The 26,134-nt window shown below is 34.8% G+C and overlaps 1 protein-coding gene across 3 annotated transcripts; it reads left to right on the top strand.

The window, feature by feature from the left end:
- The first annotated feature begins 836 nt into the window (after window positions 1–836).
- LOC100929908 (ICOS ligand) lies at window positions 837–26,134 on the top strand. 3 transcript variants are annotated; one of them, XM_012544413.3, is made up of 8 exons: window positions 846–1,051; window positions 10,374–10,414; window positions 11,596–11,637; window positions 14,114–14,461; window positions 16,518–16,802; window positions 20,165–20,359; window positions 22,954–22,989; window positions 24,692–26,134. In XM_012544413.3, exons 1-8 carry the CDS (start codon window positions 1,038–1,040, stop codon window positions 24,700–24,702), a joined length of 972 nt encoding a protein of 323 aa, XP_012399867.1. In that variant the 5' UTR covers window positions 846–1,037; the 3' UTR covers window positions 24,703–26,134. The 3 variants fall into 3 exon arrangements, with proteins under 3 accessions (XP_012399868.1, XP_012399867.1, XP_031815225.1); XM_012544414.2 differs by lacking the exon at window positions 11,596–11,637 and having other exon boundaries at window positions 837–1,051; XM_031959365.1 differs by lacking the exons at window positions 846–1,051; window positions 10,374–10,414 and having other exon boundaries at window positions 11,607–11,650.

The raw sequence follows: 26,134 nt of genomic DNA, 5'->3' as shown, positions 1-26,134 counted from the left end.
TTAAAATTGGTGCTTGCAATCTTCTCCAAACCAAAGATCCAAAGAAATAAAAGTGAAAATCCAGCTTCCCTCCTCAAAGTGAAAGTCTGGTCCCTGCCGTTTCTAATTGAGAAATCATTGTTCTGCATGGAAAATTCCTCTGAGTCCCAGCAAAACGAAGCTGGAGGTTCCAAATCACTCTCTCTCAGAAAGTCAAGTAAGGCTACCTTAAAAAGGAGTAAATTTTGAAAGGTTCCAAAGAAACATGGGGCTCCCCAAGAGAAATTAATTATATCCTTCTCCATTCACAGATGAAATTAAAGCCTAGAGGTTAAGGTACTTGTTTAGCACCACATAGGTTATATGGGAGAGACAGGATTTGAACCTTGCTTTATTCATCTGTTCACCTGGTCTCATCAGACTGCAGACCTGCCTGCAAGAGAATGAAGCGGATTCAAATGCTGGAGAAGCTCGGGACCATTTCACTGGGTTAAGATGATGAAGACTGCTCCAAGACATTGAATCTCTTGCATGGGGCCCAACAGCCACTCTGACGAAAGGATGTTCAACTTGGGAAGACGCATCACTCTCTAGTTCATTTCGCCGTTTTCCATCTTGCCTTTGGAAAGCATTGTCTCTAAACAGATCTAGTTGTCTTGCCTTGGGGGAAGTTAAAACATTACATATTACTTGGCGTTGGTCCGTAGGCTAACCCGGGGTTGGCCAGGGAGCTGACGAATGAGAAAGTTGACCTGGCAGCTGACGAAAGAGAGTGAGACAGGGCACCTGCGGGTAGGGAACGAGTAGGAACGGGTAAAAGCGGGGGCGGGGTGTGGGCAGGGCTAGGCTGTGGGAGGAGGAAACTTCGTGGGAGGACTGTCACTATTCCTCAGACCAAGTAAAAGACTGTGCTGTTGGGGGCAGGACTGACAATTGGGTGGTTGCATCCTCAGGAGTAGGACTTCTGGCCCACGCTGCGAAAGATCTCAGAGTTCTGATTGTTCTGCTCTCTAAACAACCCTGCGAGGTGACCGTAATATCTTTTCTGCACTCACACCATGACCCTGAAAAGGTGAGTGAGGAGGGAGAGACAACAAGGGAGGGAAGGAAAAGTGCCGACAGGGAAAGAGAAGATTCTCTGGCACCCCTTACTAAATCAGGAGTCTCAGTGCCTGCTAATTCTCTATAACCAGTCCATTCCCCATCTATATTGCCCTACTCGAGCTCTCTCTGGAAGTTGGTAGCCTCCGGATGCTTTGAAAGGGAAAAGGGCGAAGAAAGTGGCGGCTAGCGATTGTGAATGCCCAGCTCCCCACCCCCATCCCGAAGGACCCCAAATGGGAAATGGTTGGAAATGATTGGATCATTAGCTAGCCCTAAATAGAAGAAGATGGGGAGAGAAAAGAGTAACCCGCGGCTTGCCGGTTCTATGCCTTATTGGAACGCAAGCTGTCTTCCGAGAATGGATGCAGCTGATAGGGCAAGAGGCGGGAGAGAAAATCAGCTCTTAGAGACATATAAGGGGCACCCTTGAGCTTAAAACTAATTATTGTAAAAAGGTTCTAACCTAAGGAAGGAGATTAGTAATAAGGGAAGACTTTCTTCAGGAACGCTTCTTCGCAGAAATTTTAATATCTGAGTCTCGGTACAAAGAAAACTTATTTGAGTGAGTATTGGAGAAGAGGAGGGGGGTAGTCAGGGGAAGAGTAGCAAAATTACACTCGAGTCACAAATGGATATTTCACAAGGAATCCCTAGATAAAGTTGACTAGACATTCTCCAAATAAGTGGTAGAAAATCATTACGCTTAACCTGCCTGTGGGGGCATAAAAAGACATTAAATGTAGCGTGCGAAATAGTCCCAAAGATTTCCGTTCAATAAACTGCCGATCGCCCACACTTTACCGCGGTATACGATATGTGGCACGGGGGTAGGGGTGGGAGAATAAAAAGATTAATAAATTGCTGCCCTTACTTTCAAAGAGGAGAGTTAAGACAAGGCAGAATATAATGCAAGGCAGAAAGAAATAGCAAAAGGGGGGAGTTAGAAAAAGTGAGCGATGAGAGTGTGAGGAAGAGATCTCCTTTGACTGGAGGGACCAGGAAAGGTTTCATGGAGGAGACAGCATTTGAACAGGACTTGGAATGGTGGGGTAGTTTTTGGGGGGTTTTTTGTTTTTTGTTTTTAACAGATGAATGGAGCTGGCAGGGAGAGGGGGAGATAGAGAGAACTATAAACAAATACAACGAAGCAGGGAAGCTAGGCACAAGTTTCAAAACGGAAAGATCAATTTAGCAGGGAGTAACGATGACTTGAAAGGTATGTAAGATCATATGTAGAAAGTGTTAACTACCATGCTAAGAAAAAGTGGAGAACCAAGGAAGATTTTTGAACAGGGGAGTGATTTAATCAAAGGTGTGCTTTAGGAAGTTTAATAAGTCAGTCCTATTTAGGAAAAACTGAAGAGGAAAAAAACTGGAAACAGAATTCTTATCGAGATTGTTAATTAAAAAAAAACCAATGTTAAAATTTGTTTTTACATGTAATTGAGTAAAGTTTTGTTTTTGTTTTTTTGTTTTGTTTTGTTTTGTTTTTTTTAAGGAGACTATTGAATAGAGCACCAGCCCTGAAATCGGGAGGATCTGAGTTCAAATTTGACTTCAGACACTTAACACTTTCTAGCTGTGTGACACTTAACTCCAATTCCCAGGCAGAGAGAAAGAGAGAGAGAGAGACAGACAGACAGACAGACAGACAGACAGACAGACAGACTAAGACTAAAACTATTGAAGAAGACCCAGAGGCAAATAAGAGCCTGTACTAGCTTAATAGTAATGGGGCCAGAAAGGAAGGGAAGGCTAAGAGAAACATTTTAAAGGGATAGATTCTGCAAGTCTAGGTGAATTATAGAAAGGGATGGAAGGGGAAAAATTGTAATTAAACTAGGAAAAAAAGTTTGTGGGGGTGTTTGTTTTACAAAATCATTACAAAATCAAAAGCCTTGATGACTGAGAATATGGTGCTGTCCTTCCCTTCCCACCAAAAAATAAGGCAAAAGGAGGAATAAGTTGAGGGAAGAAAAGGAGTTCAGGGTGGGACATTGAAGTTGAGATGTAGGCAAAAATCCACATGGAGCTGGGTAGTGCCAGATAACTTTAAGTATTTTAACAACTAGCATATCTCTTTATAATACATGTAAAAACATGCATATTGTCATGTACAGGGCTAGTCTTATATACAAAATGTCTTCCTGTGAATAGTATGTTATGGATTTTGTAAGATTTTCCAAATCACCAAATGCCATTCCCACACAGCTTAACTTTTGTAAACTTTCTACTACTTGAAATACTACACTTCCTAGATTAAAACTATATCAGGGGTCCTCAAACTTTTTAAATAGGGGGCCAGTTCACTGTCCCTCAGACTGTCGGAGGGCCGGACAGGGCTATAATAAAAACAAAAACTTTGTTTTGTGGGCCTTTAAATAAAGAAACTTCCTAGTCCTGGGTGAGGGGATAATCATCCTCAGCTGCCGGATCTGGCCCTCGGGCTGTAGTTTGAGGACCCCTGCATGGGAATCTTAGAGATCCTTGAGCCTACCCCCATTTTATTGAAGGACAATTTGCCTAAAGTCATCTTTTTCCTCTGCTCTGTAAAAACCTTTTTATATCATGTGACTCCTTCAAATATACATACCTGTTTGTTTTTCATATTTAAATGTTTAAATGTTGTAGGATTAGAACCAAAATCTTCTAACTTCAAATCTAGAATTCTTTCCACTGTTCCTTCTTTAAATGTTCACTGCTTCTTCTTTTCATGTAAAGGAGCCCTTAACTCACACTTTAGTGTGAATTATAATCCAACTGTTTTTCTCCTAATATCATATGAAAGAGTGGGAGTTTTGATAGGGGAAGTGAAAAAATGTCATTTTGAATTCAAGTATGAGGAACTGGAGATGGAGAGTAGAGGAAGAAGAAAGGGGGAGGGAAGTTTTGGAGATGCCAGAGGGTGAATAGTAACTGGTACAGTAAGGAAGGAGAGGAAGAGGGGAGGTCTGAAAGAGACACTAAATCGAGGGAAAACACAAAAGATAAATGTCATTTGTTTTACAATATTTCTTAAGAACCATGTAAGGTAATAATATTGCAGTTCTGCATTCTATACATGTGATAACCCAAGACCACGTCTTGATTCTATGCTATATACAAATGATGGATTGCCACAATCACACATCAAAATTACACAAAAGGAGGTATAATCAGAGAAGGAAATGAGTGAGTCACATATTGAGAGTTGATGGATAGTTCATGGATAGCATGCATCTCTACTGGTACTCAAGCTCCCCTAACTTTGGATATATCCATTGTGGAGTAGGCCATAGGAGAAGATAGATAAGAATTACGCAAATAGGAATGGGCTAGAATCTATAGATGGCTTCAGATGAGTTAAAAATCTATACATGTGTTGCAATTTGCTACAACAAAGGGAATACTCATGTTAATTTGATTAAAATTCCATTGAAGTATTCATTTGGTGAATGTATTTTCTGAACAATAACAACAAAAGACAAATTCTTTAATGACTTTCACAAAATTTCATGAACAGGTCTCTCTTTTTTCTTAAATTAATAAATGTCCTGGTAATCTTATAAGTATAGCATCTAGCAAGTGCTATCATACTAATATTAAATCTACTAGTTATAGACTTGTAAGGGAACATGATTTACCTAAGATCATTCAAGTAAGTAGTTGTGTAGGCCAGGGCTTCTAAAAGTTTTCCCTGGTGATCTCTTTTGCTGGAGAAATTTTTCCATGACCTGGGCATACAAGTATATAAAGTAGATATGCAAATCTACTTTTACTGATAATAAATCATAATTTTGAAAACTCCCAATTCAGTTATAAGACCCCATATGGGCTTTTGAACCACCATTTAAGAAGCTGAAGTAATTAGCAAACCAAGGAAAAATCACAATTCAAGTTTCGGATCCTTTACACTGCACAACATTGCATCTTCTCATTGAAAAGATTTTAACTTCCATTTTAAAAGTCTGTTCAAATTAGGTTTTTCCTTTTTTTTCTTTCTTTTTTCTTCAATACTGTTGTTGAGGCAATTGGGATTAAGTAGCTTGCCGGGAAACAAATAGCTGTTAAGTATCTGAAGCTGCATTTGAATTTAGGTCCTCCTGACTCCAGGACTTGTGTTCTATCTAGCTGCCCCCAAAATATTTTAAATAGGAGATCTGTGTCCAGAAAAGCCCCAATACTTTCTCAAAGAGTTTTCTCTGATACATGACAATTGACTGAGAATATTATATTAGTAATCCCTAGCTTTTTTTTTTAATGTCACTTAAAAATTCTGAAGTATATGATGAAACAAACAAAAAATGCAGCAAATTGTGTTTTACACCAGTTCAAAGTGCAGAGGAACTCTGACAAGAGCTATGACAATCTGACTTAGATTAGTAAACAAATCAGAAGGCAAAAATTTAGTTGAGCTCCAGCAGATACTGCCAAGTATCTTGCCAGTTAAGTTTTATTTTCAACATTTAGTTCAATAAGCCTCCATCACACAGACTGTGGATACTGAGATGGATATAGAGAGGGAACAGATTATTGGAGAACTAATAGCAAACTGTGAAGGTAGAAGAAGTAAGGCACTATGAGGAAACTAAATTTAAATTCTTGAAGGGACAAAAACAATATCAACTGTCATTTGTGAAGAGTCCAAGCTTTTATTTCTCTAAGAAAGATTGGGACTGAAGGAATTAACTGTCATCTGTGACAAGGTTATGAAAGTGTTTTCTTAGGAGAGAATCTTAAGATACATTGTGAAAAAACTGTGTTTAACTCATTTTGTGAAGAGATATTTGTGAAGAGAATTTCTGCAACATCGGAGTTACCATTCTAAAAGAAACTGTGGTATCCAGAGTTGAGGAGTACTGACTCCTCAGTGACTGAGGACTGACAGTACTCAGTGACAAAGGCTGAATATTCTATTTCATATCTTTCCCCCCCTAGTTTTTGAAAAATAAAAGAGTGACTCCATGAACTTTATTCACAGAAATATATTGTTAATATTAATTCGTGATTGCATTTTTATTTGCTACTACAATAAATTGTATGAGTATATTTTTACTTTAAAGTTATAAGATCAGGAGTATAAGATGACCTGGGAAGGTGAGGATGGGGAGGGACCAGGAGGGAGAGAGAAAGAGAGATATGAAATTGAGCTAAAGAGTTATATCTGTTCTATTTATATACTAGAGTGGAGGGAAGCCCAGAGCTCATAGATAAACTAATGAGAAATTGTGTATATCTATTAATTTATTAGGTGATATAAGACTTGGGAACCCCGGGGTAATAAATAATACATTATAAACATGAGTTAAAATGTGTTAAAATTTTAATTTAGTCAACTGGGCTCTCACTGGAGCAAGACAGATCCTTTTACACTTCTTTGCTTGATTCTTTATCCCACTCACCACAACAGCTTTTGCATTCAACTGTCCTCTTTCTTTCTCCTCTCTCAGCTGATGTGCACATCTCTCTCTCTCTGTGCCTCTGCCTGTTTTCTTTGTCTCTCTGTCTGTTTCTCTTTCTCTCTTTCTCACTTTCTCTCTCTCTCCCTCCCTCTCTCTCTCACTCTTTTTTTCTCTCTGCCTTTGTGTGTCTTTCTTTGTCTCTCTGTGTGTCTGTCAATGTCTGCCAGTCTGTGTGTTTCTATTTCTGTTGTGTGTCTCTGTCTCTCTGTCTTTCACTCTGTCTATGTGTGGGTCTCTGTCTCTGTATGTTTCTCCATCTCTGTCTCTATCTCTCTCTGTGTATCTCTGAAATTCTGTGTGTCACTTTGGCTCTGTCTCTCTCTGTCTCCGTCTCTCTCTGTCTCTCTCTCTCTCTCTTCTCTCTCCCTCCCTCCCTCCATCTCTCTCTCTCCCTTTCTCTCTCTCTCCCTTTCTCTCCCTCCCTTCCTCTCTCTCTCCCTCTCTCTCTTTCTCTCTCTCTTTCATACACACACACACTCACACAATTAATGCCACTTGATGAAACTTCCCTCTTCTCATCTTATATCCCACTAACAAAATTCTCCACTATCTTCTTCACTCACATGACCCTACTATTTATCAAGACCCTTTCATGCATCCTTGAGCCATTCGCCTCCCAGTTTCTACAGTAAATTGTCCCTGTTGTCATACTCCTACTGTCTCTAATCTTCAGTCTCTTTTTATCTACTCTCTTCTTCCCTGCTGCCTATAAGCATAGGTACATAACACTCATCCTCAAAAACCTTTCATTTGATTCCACTTTCTCCTCTGGTTATTATCCTATATTTCTTTCCCTTATCAGCTAAACACTTTGTAAAAAAGCTGTCTACAAATGATTACCTCCACTTCCTATCCTTTTATTCTCTTTTAAATCCTTCATAATTTATCTTCTGACTTCATAATTCAATTGAAACCATATGCTACAAATGATCTCTTAATTGCCAGGTTTAATAGCCTATTCTCAGCTCTCATGCTTTCTGACCTTTTTTGCAATGTTTGATATTGTTGAACAACTATCTCTTCTTTCTAGGTTTTCCTGATATGGCTGTCTCTTTGTCTTCCTCCTATCTAACTGTTCCTTCAGTCTCTTTCACCCAAGTCATGCTCACCAACTGTAATTACACTCTCTAAACTCTGCTTTGGGCCCTCTTTTCTCTATATACTATCTCTCTTGGTGAATTCATTAGTGCTCAGGGGTATATCTATGATTGCCATATACATGCTTCCCTGAACTATATCCAATTTTAAATCTCCTGAGCTTTAATGCTTCATCACTGCCTATTGGACACATAGCCAAAACTGAACTATTTTAATTTTTGTTTAATTTTCTTCTAAAACATTTCCCTCTTTGAAACTTTCTATTATTTTTTCAAGGTACTACCACTCTCCTATTACCTAAGTTCATAACCTTAGGTCATTTTCATCTCCCCTCTCTCAACATTCACCTATCAAACTAGTTCACATCTTATCATTTCTCCCTTTTTACATCTTCTGTACATCCCATTCTCTTCATTCACACAGTCACTACCTTACTTCAAGCTTTCATTATTTCTCTCCTAGACCATTATAGTAACCTACTAACTGATATCCCTGTCTCATACCTCTCTTGACTTGAAACCACCATTCACACAACTATCAAAGTGATTTTCCTAAAATGTAGGTCTAAACATCACTCCTGGTACTCAGTAAACTACAGGGGCTTTCTATAATCTCTAGGATCAAATATGCCGCCCTTTGTTGTATATTTAAAACTATATAATCTGATCCTTTTCTATATTTCCAGTCTTTTTATACTATCCTCCCTTCTACCTACACCAAATTCTTTTTTAAAATTTATTTTATATTTAATTTACAGAATAAAACAAGTATTTCCATAAGACAGTACAATAAAAAGATCATTACACATGAAATTGCAAATAAGCTTTGTACAATATACAAGTTATTATGCAAATTTCTTTTTTCTTTTTTTTCTTCCCTCCTCCTTTCTTCCTAGATATAGCCATCATTAGACAGAAATAGGCACATATATCTAAAATCATTCTATACAATTCTATTTATCACTTCTTTCGCTGCATATAGATCATGTCTTCTTTTATATGTCCTTTATAGTTAATTGGGTATTTATAAAAGTTTAAATGATTTTCATTCAAAGTTGTTCTTAAACAATATTGTTGTTACCTAACACCATATTTTCTTGGATCTGCTAGTTTTGTTCTTTATTGCATGCAAGTCTTTCCATGTTTTCATGTTCCAACCTCCAATCCTATGACCCAACCATACTAACCTACTTCCTGTTCTTGAAGATAAGACTTTATTTGCTGTCTTTTGCTTTGTTTCTCATGTCTGCAATGCTCTCTTTACTCAAAATTCTTGGCTTCTTTCAGCAACCAGCTCAGATGTCAGCTTCTTTAGGATATTTTAAGCAATCCCTCCAGATACTAGAGCTTTTCCATTTAATATTACCTTCCATTTACCCATATGTATCTTGTATATATGTTATTTTTTACATGTTTTCTTCTCCATTTGTATGTAAACTCCTTAAAGATAGGAACTGTTTTAGTCTTTATTTATAACACTAGTGCTTAGCATTGTGCCTAGCACAGATTACACACTTCATAAAAGCTTGTGGATTTGGTCAAACATCATTCATGACTTCACTTTAACTTCAGTTTTTTTTTTTCATCTGTAGAATAAGAGAATTGTGCTAGATTATATCAAAAGAACTGAGTATATCTGAGATCTATAATTTAAATAAAGCTGAGATATAATGTTAGAATTCTTCCTGTCCTGTTTGAGTGACAAAAATGAAAATAATTTTCCAGAGTATGGTATTTAGCCAGAGATCTCCCTAATCTGTAGCAATTATATTCATAGGCTTAATTTTTAATATGCAGCCTTTTAATTTAATTTTAAAAGGTGAGAACATGGAAGAGCCTTATTCTAATAACTTCCAGAAGGTCAGTCTAATATATATATATATATATATATATATATATATATATATATGCATTATTTCAGTATTCTTTCATTCATTCTCAAATTACAGCATATGTAATTATTTGTTTATGAGTTGTATCCCCAGGTCAAATATAAACTTCCTAAGGGCAAGTACTATTAGAGATTTAATCATTGAGCATCCAACAAATATCTAATACAGTGCCTATGCAGAGTAGACACTTAGAGACTATTCATTTGGCTTGGATTTATTAATACAATATTTTAATAATGTGTTTGGTTGCCAGGATTATATTTAGAATGAGTTGATAGGCAGCCACTTCATATTTGATTTTTAAAATTCCAGTTGCCTTATTACCAGCTGCCTCAAAGTTTTGCATTATTGGCTGTTCTAAAACAGTAGAAAATACTACTTTCTGTTCTACAGTGTTCCCTCTCCATTTCTCCTGAATAACACATTTAGTTATTATCTTCACTGAGAAATAATCTGGAAATATGTGTTTATTGACTGTCAGAAAATGAAATCTCCTATTTGTATTTTTATATAATATAAATATGCATACTCATAATGTCAGCATCTCTGGTTCTTGGTTTCCTTCTAATATGATATAGCTATTGATAATAATAATAACATTTAGGTATGCTTTAGGTACTTTAAGGTTTGCAAAGTGCTTTACAAATGTTATCTTATTTGACCCTCATACCAATTTTGGGAGGTAGTTGCCATTATTATCCTCATTTTATAGATAAGGAAATTAAGGCAGACAACTCAGGGTCATAGAACTAATCAGTATTTGAGGCTGAATTTGAAGTCAAGCTTCCATGATTCTAAATCCAGAACTCCATCTACCATATCACTAATGTTTCTCCTATTTGTTCTTTATTTTATTATAGTATTGGATTCTTCTTATTCCTTCTTGGTTGTCTGAGAGCTGGTAAGTCCAGAATATTTCCATTGGGATCTATAGACACATGGTGGCAAAAAGAAAAGAAAAGAAGGGGAAAAGAAAGAAAAAAAGAAGAGAGAGAGAGAAGGAAAGAGAGAGAGAGAAAGGAAAAGAGAGAGAAAGAAGGAAAGAGAGAGAAAGAAAGGAGAGAGAGAGAAGAAAAGAGAGAGAAAGAAGAAAAGAGAGAGAAAGAAAAGAGAGAGAGAGAAAGAAAGAGAGAGGAGGAAAGAGAAAGAAAGAAAGAGAGAGAGAAAGAAGGAAAGGGAGAAAGAAAGAAAGAGAGAGAGAAGGAAAGAGAGAGAAAGGAAGGAAGAGAAGGGAAGGAAGGAAAAGAAAGAGAGAGAGAGAGAGAGAGAGAGAGAGAGAGAGAGAGAGAAGGAGAGGGGGGAGAGAGAGAAAGAAAGAGGGAGAGAAAAAAGAAATGCCTTCCTAGATTTTGCAATTTACTTGCATGTCATAATATTACCTCCCCAATGTCATGATCATCTTCCAGAAGGAAGGACAAGCAACAACACTTCTTACAGAGGGAAAAATTCATTTCTGCCTCTGGGGAAAATGTAGCACAGCATGTTTCTTTGTGGTTCAGTTCAGTTAATCTACAATTGTTACAGTTACTTCTTTTTAAACTGCTGTGCCAAGCAAGAAAGGGGGGAAATACCCATAACCTGTACTAATACTACTACATATTTCATGATTTATCATCAAATTATTATGTCTCTAGGAAATACTTGCTTTTTTAAATGTGTGGTCTTAGAAGTTTTATTTCAAGCTTGTATGATTTTATTCTGTTTTGGGACCAAAATATTTTTCCAAAATATCTCCAGTTTTATAATAATTAATGTAACTGATTTTGTAATTAACAATAAAGTAAATTTCTACATAGAAAAATGTAAGTTTCAGAGAAATTTTTCAGAACATGCCAATTCCATAAATTGAGTCAAACTCTTCTGTTATTATGGATCTTTGTTTAGGGAGTGATTAAATGAATATGGGTAGGATCACATTATTGAGTTAATAGCTTCTTTTGGTATATCCTAATCATTTTTTTTTGTCAGACTAAATAGAATCATTTAAATCATATTCAGTATATGAGAATGGGCAATTGACCACAAAGAAAGGGAAACTTCTAAAACTGAGATTTTGAAATATTTTTCCATTTTCTTTTGTAGCTGAAGTAACAATTGACCCACTGTTCTTGGACACAGAGTCAAGTAATTTTGCTAAGTAATATTTAAAAGATGTGTTACAAATATATGCAGTGAAAAACTTTATTGTAATGTACACGTAAGATCCTGTTAATTTGTTTCCCTATAAAATGATGCACTGAACTTCATAGAGGTCTAACCCAAGGGCCAAGATAGAGTCATCCTCTGCAAATTTTAAGATAGTTAGTAGCAGTTTTAACTGCCCTCTTCTGTGCCTCCTTCCCAATTCAGTGGTGCTCCATTTACATTACCCTCTAATACTCAGTATTTTCCAAATCTACCCCATAAAAACTGGCTCATGTACCTTTCTTTTACTTTAAAGTATAAATTATTGAGAACCATTTGAAATAACAGCCCTCATAGTAAAATCTTGGGCTAAAAGAATGAAACTCAGATAGTAGCTAAAAGAGGATAGGATTAATTAAGGTACTTTCCCAGGATCCCTGGCATCATAACAAGTGAGCATATCCCCTCCTCAGCCTGCACAGAGATAAAAATGCGGGTGGTCTAGCTTTACCAAAGACTATAAGGATTTCCATGTAGAATTTTTCTGCATTTCACTTTATCGATAAAATAATATGTGCCTTCTCCTCCTCGTGGTGTCACTGTGATGAGCTGTCAAGCATAGAGTAGAAAAAGATGCAATGTCACTGGTATCTTCTTAAGAGTCACATAAATAAAGCATGTAGATCTGGATGGAATTTCCCATTTTATTCTTGCTCCATAATTTGTAGACTTATGAAATATAAAAAGAGTCACTCTTATAATGATGGAATATTGAAAAGTATAATTTTTATATCTTTTTAAAAAACACTTCTAACTATATGTCCTAATTAGCTCCTTATGTGAAGAACCAAGAAAATGTACTATAGATTCTAAGATGAGTTTAGAAATGAGAAAAAAAAACTCAGGAGACAGTGAAGGAAGCTGAAAATTATATAGAAATGGACTCTTCACCAGACCATATTAATTTATTTTAATTTGAATATTATTCTATTCTAATTCATCCATGAATTGTTTCAAAAGCCAAAAAATATTGCATTTTTTGATCTATATAAAAATGTACATTAGAAAGCTATTAGGTCAAATGATAATATCTATAAAACTGTTAGCCCAGTGCCTGGCACATAGTAAGTGCTTAAGAAATGCTTATTCTCCCCCTTTATCTCCAGTGCAGTTTTAAATGTTATTTACGTAGTCTTTTTTAGCACCACAGAAATTGTTAATATAGTGATTTCTAACTTTGGTCTGGTTTATGAGGTATTTCTAGTTTTCTCAAAACGTCACAAAATTTTCAAGAGAAATTTTACTAACAAAATTAAATTTAAGGTACACACACATAGGAGTGGAGATAATATTTTTTACCACAGTAATGCTATCTAATAATTAAGTTCCTCATTAAGAGGAAGTTGAGAATCTTTCTAATTCTTAAAGTTTTATAAAACTATGTTTACCATATTTTGCCTCTAAAGAGACCCTTTTGAGGCTTACTTTTACCCATGTTAAGAAAGTTGACTAGTGGGAAATACTACAATACTACAGAAGTAAGAAATACCACAAAATATTACAGTGACAGTAAGTCAGCCCAGAATGGTTAGAATTCATTAGGGTGTTAATGTAGTGGACTAAACATACCTTTGCAGTGACAGAAATTGCAGATGGCCCTATGTATTTCAACAATATTTTGCTGTTGTTTAGTCTTAGTCTTTTTTCACTCTTGATCAACTCATTGTGATCCCCATTTGGGTTTTTTTTTGGCAAAGATACTGGAGGGGTTTACCATTTCTTTTTCCACTTTTCTCCACAAATGAGAAAAATGAGGCAAACGGGGTTAAGAGATTTGACTAAGGTCACACAGCTAGAAAGTATCTGAGGCTATATTTTAGCTCATAAAGATGAGTCTTCCTGATTCCAAGCTCAGTGCTGTATCTACTATGTCAACTAGCTACCCCAATAATCTTTTTCCTGTCTTCAAACTTGTTAGTTCTTGAAATTTCCAATTTATATCCCTCTCTTGGCTAGTGGAAATAATGTTGGACTAGAAATCAGGTCTCCCCTTCTGCCCCCAGTTAGCTTTATGTTCTTGGACAAAGGACTCCAACTCACTGGAGTTCTTCAAAATTGGGAGGGGGAGAGACAAGACCAGATTTATCTCTAAAGCCCCTTTTAGATCCAACTTTATGTTGTATCATTTTATTCCCTTTCTCATTCCCACAACATTCTCCTTGGTGCTAATGTTAATTTTGAAAATCTTTTTCTGAGATTATTAAATTATTTGTTGCTTCTAGGTAATAGATTGATAACCTCTAATTTCTAAAGTGATTGTTACTTGGGAAACAGAAATTATAAGTATCCTCTATTGTGGTAACAGATATTATTTGTAAAATCATATCTGTGAATACATTTACAAAAGAGATAAACAACTCAAAGGATTAAGAGAAAAATTTCCAAATTAATCTCATACTCTTTTTTGGTTTTGCAGCTGTAATGGAAGAAATATATGGTATGGTTGGAGGCGATGTTGATCTAAGTTGCATCAGTCCTGGAAAAAAACATTTTGATTTAAATAAAATAAGTGTTTATTGGCAAACGAAAAATGAACCACTCAAAACTATTAATGCCTATATTCCTGGAGATGATACCTCTCAATATATTGATTCTAAGTATCAGAACAGAACATCATTGAAACTTGAAAAAATGGAAAGAGGCGATTTTTCTCTACATTTGTCTAACATCACCATAAAAGATGAACTGGAATTGGAATGCATTGTTGTAAACAAATCTAGTACTGACCCTCTTTTCAGATCTACAGTTAATCTTCATGTGGCAGGTAAAAATGCTAGAAATAGAGAAATTTTATTCTCTTAACTATTGTAATGCCTTGGGAAATTATTTGAATTCTATAAAGTCATGGTTTGATTGAAAAACTGGGAAATCAGTGGAGCCCAATTGATAGCATGTTAACCTTGTCAGAAAGATCTGAGTTCCCATTCCACTTTTTGTATTTATTAGTTGTATAAATGTAGACAAGTCAATTAATTCAAATTTATAGTTAAGGTCTGTTTTGATGGACTGAGTCCCCACTCCCATGAAATCAAAGCTCCTTTCCTTTATTATGTAATATATCATTAACATATTCAAACTCTTAATAGATAATAGATTTTGTAAGTGATTATGCCATTCCTTGCCCCAAAAGTCATCAACTAGTAGTCAACCTTCTAGGAATGAACCTTTAACTTGGCTATTCTTGGAGTTTTTACCAGGACTAAATTTAAAGAATTACATAAGGCCATCAATATTTCACAATAAGATATCAAAGTAAGAGTTTAGTGAAACTCATAGGAAAGTATGCCAAGCATAGTCTCCTATCTACTGCTTTACTAGTCTCCTATCCAAAGGAAAAACTTAATTTCTACAAATAGCTAGAATTCCATTTAACTTGGCAGAAAAGTGATTGGTTAAGAAATATAATGGAAATTATATGAAGAAATTGGTTAAGAAAATAATGGAAATAGACCCAATTATATCATTTCTTCCAACTTTTCCCTTGACTATTTCTAATAGACAAATCATTGCAGGAGAAATCATAATCTTGCTATTCTTGTCCATCCAGTCAATTGGCATTCATAGAAGCATAGATTTTGTGGTAGAAATGACAATAGAAGTCATCTTATTTAGCCCCCTCTTCTGATAAAGGAGGAAAACAAAATCAGAAAGATTATAGCTTTCCCATGATAAAGTCAAGTCACACATCAAACATTTATTAAGTACATACCACATGCCAGGCACTGTGCTGAGTACTGAAAATACTAAAAGAGGTAAAAGACAATCTTTATTCTCATAAAATTCACAATTTAATGGAAGAAATAACAAACTAAACACATAGGTAAAAAAAAATAAGCTATATATAGGATAAATAGAAAATAATTAAGAAAGGAAAAGCACTAGAATTAAGAGAAGTTGGGAAAGTATTCCTATAGAAGATGGGATTATTGCTGGGACTTAATGGAAGCCAATGTGTGAAGATGAGGAGAGAAAGCATTTCAGACCATGATACAATAAAAAGCTGGGAGGCTATCCACAAGACAATACTTAGCATACACAAAAATAAACTCTCTGCATTTTCCACTTAGTATTTATTAATACTATTTAGAAACAAAGATCATTTGTGTCACCTTACTTTGCTTCTTGTTCTTTTTCTGATGTTATTAAAAATCTGTTTCTTTGCTGATTCTCTGGCATTTTCTAAGAAGAACATTATAATATTCATAAATGGAGATGATCTTGTCTCTCCTTTACCATTTTCATTCAATTACCAGAGAGGTCATTGAAAAAATACCCTCATTAAAGTAACAGTTCTGTCTTATTTATTATCTGGGAAAAGCACAAGATTCTGGAGGAAGGAGGAGTCTCCTGTTGCCAAGCACTTCAGAATTTTCTTCCAGACTTACCAGTACTCTAAATGAAGATTACTATGCTTGTTGTTCAATTGTTTCAGTGGCATCCAATTCTCCAAGATTCCATTTGTGGGACTGGTTTTTTTTTTTTTTTTGGGGGGGGGGTTGGGGGAGTGGAAGGAGGAGAGGCTTTGGCAAAGATAATGAAGTGATTCACCATTTCTTTCTCCAGCTCATTTTACTAAGCAAAATAGGGTTAAATGACTTGCCCAGGGTCATACAGTTAGTAAGTGTCTGAGTCCAAATTTTAATTCAGAAAGGTGAATCTTCCTGACTTGCCCTTTTGTGCCAATATCTTGTTCCCCCATTATACTTATTTAATGTTACTTATAGCCCAATACCTAGGGAAGCTTCCTCTCCTTGCAGCAACTCCCTAGTAATTTTCAGAACCTTACCCATATCCCTAATGTGATTTTTTCCCTTCCTTAGCAAACTATAGCATTCCAGTAGTAGAAGCTCCAAAGAAGACCAATGATACAGAAGTTACTTTTACCTGCACTTCCCACAATGGTTTTCCAAAGCCAAAGATTTACTGGGTAAACAAAACAGATAATAGTTTGCTTAATCAAAGCCTACAAAATGATACCTTCACCATCAATGAGAAAGGCTTGTACAGTGTCTCCAGTGTGCTGAAGATTGCTTGGACTCCTAACATCAGAGTTGAATGCTGTATAGAAAATGTGAACCTACAGCAAAACCTAACAGTTCAGTCAAGTAAGTTGTCCATTGTTCAAATGGGAAAGGTGTAAATTTATTTTTCGCAAATGACACTCCAAAAATGATAAAGGAAGAGTATTTGAGTGTAAGCAGAGAGAACTCTTAGAATAAGGAAAAGTGATTTGAAGCAAAAAAAAAAAAAACCTTGGCATTCATAGGTAGTGGTTTCCCTCACTGGCAATCTTTTAGTGAGAGATGGGAGGTAGATGAAAAATAATTATCTATTAAGTGTCTGCTATGTGCTTGGCACTGTGATAAATCAGATAATATTTGTTAAAGTGCTTGATTCTCACTACAATTTTATGAAGTAAGCACTGTTGTGATCCTCATTTACATTTGAGGATACTGAGGCAGACAGAGGTTATGTGACTTTTCCACACTTTAATCTTTCTGATTCTAGGCCCAGCATTCTATTCACTGAGATACTTAGCTGCCTCTAAATAGAAGCATGTTATTTAGAGGGAATTCTTGTTCAATTCCGGATTGGATTTCATGACTCCTAAGGTTCCTTCAAACTGTAAGCATATGAATCTATGATTTCCAAAAAGAAATCCTACATCCATTTAGTCTGTAATTCCAGAATTATCATATCACAATATAATAGATTTAAAGTTTAAAAGTTACAGGCTCCAGAGGATTTAGTTCACTTTAATTATTTCAGTATTAAGTGCCTTTTATGAGCAAAGTCCTAAATTAGGTTTGGAGGTCTGCAAACAAATCCTTGACCTTACATTAAAAAAAAAAACCTCATATTTATTGATGGGTCAAAGCTATATTTATGAAAATGCTAAAGGATTAGATTAATGATTCATAAAGTGTTTCCATCTATTTGATAGAAATTGTTCATTGAGTATCATTTGAAAACAAAAAACATTCCCTTGATGTTAAGCCACTCAGATGTGAATCTTCAGTAAATCTTTGTCCTAAAACAACACTCCTTATTGTTTCTTGGGGTTTTTGTGGCAAAGATAATGGAGTGGTTTGTCATTTCCTTTTCCAACTGCAGATGAGGAAACTGAGGCAAAGAGAGTACAATGACTTGTTCAGTTTCATACAGCTAGCAAGTGTCTGAGACTCAGATTTGGACTCAGGTCTCTCAGACTCTAAGCTGGCACTCTATCAACTATACCACCTAACTTCTCTGCAAAGCAACAGTATGATCTGTACAAAGAACATCTTATCCTTAGATCTAGAAGAAAGATCCAGTCCAAACACCTCATTTTATAGAGGAAGAAATAGATACATAGAGGTTAAAATACAAGATCACAAAAGAAGTAACTGACAAAAGCAGAATTTGAACCTACCTCTCCTAGCTCAAAATCTGGCACTTTTTCAAGTATACCATATAGGAATATGTTTGCATGAATAATCATCAGGAATGTTATATAGAAGGTTTTTGCTTAGATTGAATTTGAAGTGGATGATTCTGGGGTCCTACCTAAAGCTAAGCTTCTATGTCTATACGTTCAGTACCAATATTGAAGTGTAATTTACCAAAACACTCTGTCAAATTACATTTGACCTACTTAAGGAAGAAATGTCCATTTCTATTGTTTCTAGCACTTAAAACTTCAGATTTCTCAAAGCAATCTAACAGGTATTTCAGGATATATGGTTTATTTACAAACTGGCTTTGGAAGCTCCATTAGGAGTGGAGAGAATTTTCTTTTATAAAGCAAAGTAAATCTTAAATAACAGGTAGAAATTATACAAATTAAACAAAGCATCATCAACCTTCTCTGTCCTTACATGCTATAGAATGTTTCTGGAAGAAATCACATGACTGTTCTGACTAGATCTAGCACAAATTTATTACCTAATCTTACCTGGATCCCGACCAGAGCAAAATTTTTTTGTTTTTCCACAATTAACTCCACTTCAATGGGGGGGAAGGGGAAATTGTACTACTCCCCAAAATTACTGTTCCAAAATTTTTATCTCTTCAAGCCTACATGTTACCTCCCTCTTAATAGAAATCCTTACCTTTTATTTAACTAAGAAAGTAAAGTAAATTTACTATGAGTTCACTCTTCTCCCTACCTTTCTACATCCCTTTACATGTCAAAATCCTCTGATATCATCCCTTATGCTCCTTTGTTCCATCTCTAGTGAAGCAGTAACCGTTTCACTAATACTAACTCTTACTTAAGTCAGTTCATTACCTGAATTAAGTAGTCTTAGCATTTATCTCCCTTTACTTTATAATTTTTAATCCAATCTTATCTTTTGGTTCCTCTCCTATCTACAAACATCCCTGAGTCTTAAAAGAAAACCAAAAACTTTCACTTGATCTTATCAGTCCCTCACTTTTTCATTCTTTATCTCTCTTTCCTTTCATAAAGACTCCTAAAAAAGTTTCCTCTATTCATTGCTTCTATATCATCTCTCACTTCTTAGTCTCTTAGAGTTTTGCTTCTGATCTCATCACACAACTAAAACTACTATTCTTAAAGTTATCAGTTACCTAGCTGACAAATCCAAAGGTTTTTTCTCAGTTTTCATCCTTCTTGATCTCTCTGCATCATTTAATAATATCAATCACCTTCTCCTACTGGATATCATATTCTCTCCATTCTTCTAGTTGTCTGGTTTGTCCTCAGTATCCTTTGCTTCAGCCTTTCTCATGTCCTATCTTCTAACTGCAAGCCCTATTCTTTGCACAATCTTTCAATGATCTCATCACTTCATGTAGATTCAACACTTTCTTAAACTACTTCAAAACCTAAAAATTGGTATCTGTGCCTTTATTGTTTCATATGTATTTTTATTTAATTAGCCATGTTAATTTCATTTCCCCACAAACTGAATATAAGTTTCTTGAGGCTAAAGATTTGGGGATCCAATCTAAATTATGGCAGTTCAAGATAATGTTCCATTTATAACTTTATTACTATGAAATCAGCTGTGCCATACAACATTGTTTTACCTACAGCTGTATTTTCAAGGCATTAGCTAGTGCGTTAAGTGAAGGATTCATATATATATATATATATGGATAGATATATGGATAGATATATATATAATGGATATATATATATATAAATGGATATCAACCTTGTTTTCAGTGTTCCTCTTTTTTATGGTAGGTACCTTAAAAAAAAAAAAAAAAAAAAGAACGTACATGTTTTGTGCCCTCTAGGCTAAAATATATCCTCTCAAATTGTAAGCAATGATAGAAAAACTTTTCAACAGTGAAATTCTGAAAGTTAGGTTATTTACTATAAAACAAGCTTTCAAAAGCTTATAATTTTCAAAAGTAAAGATTAATGATGGTAATGAAATACTTTTAATATTACTGTCTCATATTTCCATCTTAAAGATGACTAATAAACACTTCTCTCTTCACTTTTAAATCTCAGGCTTTCTCCTTTCTCCAGACGGAAGCACAGATCATCGTATAATCACCACTACCCCAAATCAGTCTATACCATCTGGGAAAACATCAATTATTACCTTTTTTATTATATTTGGAATTGTACTTGTGATTCTTCTGATGGCTGTGATTTCATTTAGAAAGCTACGTAAGAACAAACATCATTATGGAGATTACAGAGGTGATGTTTTTTAAACTATTCTTTCAAAAGCTTTAAGTTTATTTCACAAGCGTTATGTGGACTATAATATATTCACTCATTCCTTTTTTGTTTCTTTTAAAATAAAACTAAATTTCATATTCATGAAAATCAGTAGTTTGTTAGCACAGATATTATATGTGTATTTTTTTAAAAAGAAAGTTGAGGGGTTGTTTGCAATATAAACGTCTTTCTTTATTTCAACAAGGCATCCCAATCAAAATCAAGTACCATAGCTTAGTACTATAGTCATGGACATCTAGAATTATAACTTTTAAAGGGAGTTGAGAAATAATATGTATTTTGAAAACAGAACAGAATGGAATCTGCTTCAAAATAACTAAGTAGATCCTTCACTAATCACATATCTAAAAATCTAACCCTCCTCACCCCACTATCTTTTCAGCCCTCTGCCCCAACCCCTCAAAAGCAGATTAATAACAATAGGAGTATAATGTAAAAAAATGGGAATGTTTATTTGTAACAAGAAAGAATATGTATTTCCACATAGTTTTGTCTTGATTAAACAAGTCTGCCTTTTGTTAGCATTTAATGCTAGAAGAAGTCAGATATATAACTTAAGTTATGATGGTCAGTAGTATTCATCACCTACTCAGGTAAAAAGAGATCCCAAGAAACTTCTAAGAAAATGGAATCTCTATTTGACCTCTAGGGAAAGATATATTTATTCTTTCTTCCCTAATGGCAAGAAAAGGGATTATCTATTGTGAATAGGACTAACTATTCTGGTTTTTAAGGTGATTTTAATAATCATGAATATTATTTGTATTTCATTATTTGTTCTGTGGGGAAAAGGAGAAGATATTAAAAGACACATGATTACATCTTAAGACAGATAGAACAAACAAAAGTATAACATGTCTCTTAGGGTCTTTTTAATAGTGAATGTAAACCCAGAATTGTGGAGAGTCAAGTACGAAAATTCCAAATGGCATGGGGAATATTCTGGAGCAATCAGTCAACCAGCATTTATTAAGCACCTACTATGTGCCAGGCATTATGATAAACACTGTGAATACAAAGAAAAGCACAAGAAAGTGCCTGTTCTCAAGGAGTCCAGAATCTAATGGAGGAGAGGAGTAGAAGATGCCATTCTCATCTGAGGCTACAAAGGAGCAAGGCACATCTGGCAAGAATCAGGATGCCACAGACTGGGTGTTTGTGGAATTTTAGTTAAAGTTTAAGTTGAAAAAATGTATACTATTCAATCTAGAACTAAAGTTATTTCTTTTGCATGAACTTCCAAATATCTTACCCTCATATTATTTTTAAATTTGTATATTTTACTTTCCCTTGCAATAGTTTTGATTCATTGCAAATAACCCCTAGGAATTTTTTTTTCCTGTGGCCTACTATATGTGGAGACAATGGTAAAAAGGAAAGATGAAAGGAACTTGGATCAACCACCAAAGTATAGTGGTAACAACTGAATAAGGAAGACAGATAACAAGGAATTTAGGATGGCAAATCTCTGAACCCAAGTGAGAATATTAACTGAAAGCCAAAAAAGGTCCAGAACTCATTTGCATTAGACTTCAGTAGTCAGGGAGCTCTAGAAAGATATCAAACCTAAAAGCCATGGGGATCAAGGTAAGATCCCTAGAACTGGCTTCAAGTGGAAGATGGTTATCATTATCAATTCAGCTAAGCCTAAGACCCATGGCTGTTCTTTTTAAAGGCTTCAGAGACCCTACAGAAAATGAAAGCCAATACTGAAATGTATTCTTGTGACTTTGGGATAAAAGCACATGTTGTTTTCCCAAAACTAAAAGTTTATTTCTATCTTTAGTTCATGTCAACCACCCAATAGCTTCCTTTTTCTGTTATGAATTCTAAGCATTCCAACAATTAGTTTGAAATATTATAGTCTTTGTCATAATAGTGTTTGATTATAATTAACAGTATGTCATATATTCATTCCATTTATATATAGAATTAGTAATAATTAAAATCTTAATTTTTCAAAAATATTTATTCCCTTAAAATTAGTGATTTATTGTTCACATGAAGAATGAACTAGCAAATCCATCTCAAGAGGAGGAACTAATGGAATCGGAATGAAGATTGAGGCTTACTTTTTTTAAAAAAAAAAGTCATTTCTTGAGGGATCTTGGAGGGTCTGTTTTCTTTTGAAACATAACTAATATGGAAATATGTTTTTCATGACTGCACATGTCTATATCAAAGTACTTGCCTTCTCAAGGGTGATGGTAGACAGGGGAAAGAATTTGGAGCTCAACATTTTTTAAGTGAAAATTTAAAATTGGCTTTTTGTGTAATTGGAAAAATATGAAAACATTTTTAAAAGAATGAAGTGGCAATCATTGTTGGCAAAATAATTTATTTGAATTTTTAAATCATTTAGCCAGTTGTCCTCCCATTCTTGGCAATGGTTGAAGAGAAATGGCAAAAAGGGGTAGAGTTTTCCCAAATCCTCAATATAACATTGATGTATTAAAAGAATATAAGCTGTAACAGAAGAAGGAAGTTTTCTATATGTCTTTAGTCTGTCTCTATTCTTGTGATATTTCTAAATAAAATTTCTATTTCAACAGGTCCCCAGGGAAATAGACAGATGGCAGAAACCACCGGTAAGGAAAAAAGAAACTAAATAGTCATTTAGAAAAGTTATTTGTATATTAATGTTAAATCTTTACAACAGGCTCTTTTCAATTTTAAAAATGATTATGTTTATTGGCTTATCTATAATCCAGAGTCAGAAAAATCATTCTTTTAGTGTTTTTAGCAGTTATTTAAAAGAACATGGGCACCTTTAAGTTTTGAGCTTTAAGACAAAGAAATAAATTATTGAACTTAAAAAGACAAAGAAATCGAACATTATGCACTAGCCAATCAGTACATGACTAACGTAGAGGTACCCCTTCCAAAGGATAAATTCCTTTTCAGAAATCTGAAAACCTTAAGTTAAAAATTAGCTTAATTTACAAGTAAATGCAGTCTAATTATCAATAAAGACATGAAGAGAAACTATTTTAAGCACAATGGACTTGATTTGAATTTTTTTTCCCAAAAGGAATCCTGTTTTGGTGCTATCTTTCTTTATATATCACAAGTGGGACCAATATAGGCATCTTTTGGGTGTTTCCACCAAAGATCTTCCTTCCTAAAAAAAAAAAAAAAAAAAGATTATTTAAATTATGTAAAGTAGGAATGCCTAATTTAAAAATAATTTAGAACAAAAAATTAGGCTTGGGGGAAGGAGGACTCTAAATTCAGAACACCACAACCAATGAGGGGGACAATTGTCCTTTCATTCTCCAAAATACTGGAGAAATGATTGCATTGAAGATTATGTGCTTTACAGAATGGTTGTAAAGAAAGTGCTTTGTAAACTTTTAAACACCATGTAAATATATAGTTGTAGAATGGTGCTTTCTCCTTACTACAAAGAAGAGAATAAGCAAGTTACTAATACCAGGCAATGTTCTAAAACTACATCCTTTATCAATACAATTATCAGAACCCTATATCTTTCCTCACCTTACAACTACAAGAATCAGGGGAGTCAATCTCAGGCAAAGAGAGTCACTTCATAGATTGTGATCCAGAATTCACTTTCCTATAAATTCAGTGTGAAAAAATAGTGATTTGATGTAGTTGAAATAATACTGATTACAATATTTAACATATGTTGTAGATTGCATAAGTTTTTAAAGTGACCTGGCCTAGACCCTGCTTATTTTAACTTCAATGTTTTAGTGAGAAAATCCATTTCTTATTTTTAAAAATATCCACAAAGTAATGTGTACAAGTTGGAGATGCAAAATAAATATAAAATCCCAAAGAGCAAATGACTCTACACAGATTATTTTAAGGACCAAATGTTTGATGGCCTTTGCTATATATGCTTTGTTTTGAAAATTTTTCTTTGAAGTTTGCATGTGAGTGGACAGAGGGCTTTCACATGCAATGCAATGGCATAATCCATAATGATCAGTTCCTTTTCCTTCTAAATGCAAATACAAAAGCCCTGAATGGCATAGTGCTAGGCTTATGGAGGAAGATGTTTCTGAATTTTGCCTCAAATAGTTAACTATTTGTATATAACTGGGGCAATTCATTTCCCCAAATATAAAATGGAGTTAATAATAGCCCCAATTTCTATGATTATTGTAAGACTCAAATGAAATAACATGGGTAAAATGCTACATAAATACTCTTGCATATAAATACATGTTCTACATGTATAAATATATTTATAGATAACATCATTATTACAATAATACTATATGTATTTCATCTTTTTTCCTTTCCTTGTCTTTTCTGATCAAGACTACATTTGAAGGAGACCAATGCAAAACTAGATACCTGACTATAAACTACCACATGACAAAGGCAATTTTGATTAGACACTGCATGACCAAACAGTCTTCTGCTACAGAGAAGAAATGACGTACTCTCAAACAAAAAGAAAAGGAATTGATTACCTTCTACTTTTCTACTCATCTTCCAAAGAAGATTAAAAATAGCCATCTGGAACTCAAAACATTGGGACTGTTTCTTTGAGAAACTGGAGTACTGTTGTATTATGGAAATGTCATGGTTGCAACTCTTGAAAAGTGCTGACTGCATGGAAGCTAAATGGTGAAGTGAATAATGCACTGGCCCTGAAGTCAGAAGGACCTGAGTTCAAATCCATTCTTAGACACTTAATTCTTACTGACTGTGTAAACCTGGGCAACTCACTTAATACCAATTGTCTTGAAAAAAGAAAGAAAGAAAGAGAATTACTGATTGCACTGATCCCGGCTAGATGAAGAATGAATTCAGGAATTTTTTTGAAGGGTCAACAACATTCAATAGTAGAAGAACCAAAGAAAACACTTTTCCTGAATAATTGTTAACTATTGACCTTGGTAGAAAAGAGGGATCTGTGCTGAAGAGCAAAAGCTAGTCTTTGTTTTGTTTTGTTTTTTTAATTTTTTTCTTTTATCTCTCCATTCTATAAGTGCCCATCTTCCCAACTTCAACTCCAAAAATAATCAAAATATGCAAAACTTGGAATTAAGGCATTTTGGTATGGAGTTTCTGAAATGGGAAAAACTGACATAAGTAGCAAGAATGTAGTTAAAAGAATATGATTGCACTGTACACTTTCGACTATGTGTGGCCTTGGGAGGTAGCTACCCTACTCTGGAAGTGATTCTTTATCTTCCACTCCCTTAGCAATACCCATTCTCTATGCCACGCTCTTTGAAGACGCAATAGTGTATAAAAATACGGTGAATGCTTTTAATTCCTGTGGATGAGAGAGGCCAAGAATGGTAGATTGATCACCTGAACTGGGAAGTTCTAACCTGTAGTAGACTAAATCAATTAGGGTCTATATTGAGTCCAACAACGATATGATGAGCCCTCAAAAGCAAGGGGCCACCAGGCTGCCTAACAATGGGCAAAGAGGCACAGGATGGAAATGGAATAGATCTAAGTTCATCAGCAGGGTTGAGCAATAGTGGAATTGAGTCTGTCAATAGCCCCTGTGTTTTCAATATTCTTCCCTTCCAACAAATGAGAAGAAAAGGCAGTGCTTAGGTATAGCAAGGTTTTTTGTTTTGTTTTCATTCCCTAATAACTAAATTCAATAAAATCATTTGGCACCATAATCCTAAAAGACTCATACTGCTAAGGAAAAGAGAAAATATGGACAAACAAGACAAAAAATAGAATCATTCATGGCAAGTTGGTTTTGTTGTATGATTAAAAAGTAAAATTTCA

The sequence above is a fragment of the Sarcophilus harrisii genome, chromosome 3 (genome assembly GCF_902635505.1).
Source record: "Sarcophilus harrisii chromosome 3, mSarHar1.11, whole genome shotgun sequence".
Classification (NCBI taxonomy): Eukaryota; Metazoa; Chordata; class Mammalia; order Dasyuromorphia; family Dasyuridae; genus Sarcophilus; species Sarcophilus harrisii.
The sequence above is the reverse complement of the archived record's forward strand: the minus strand, read 5'-3'. Positions and strand labels throughout refer to the sequence as shown.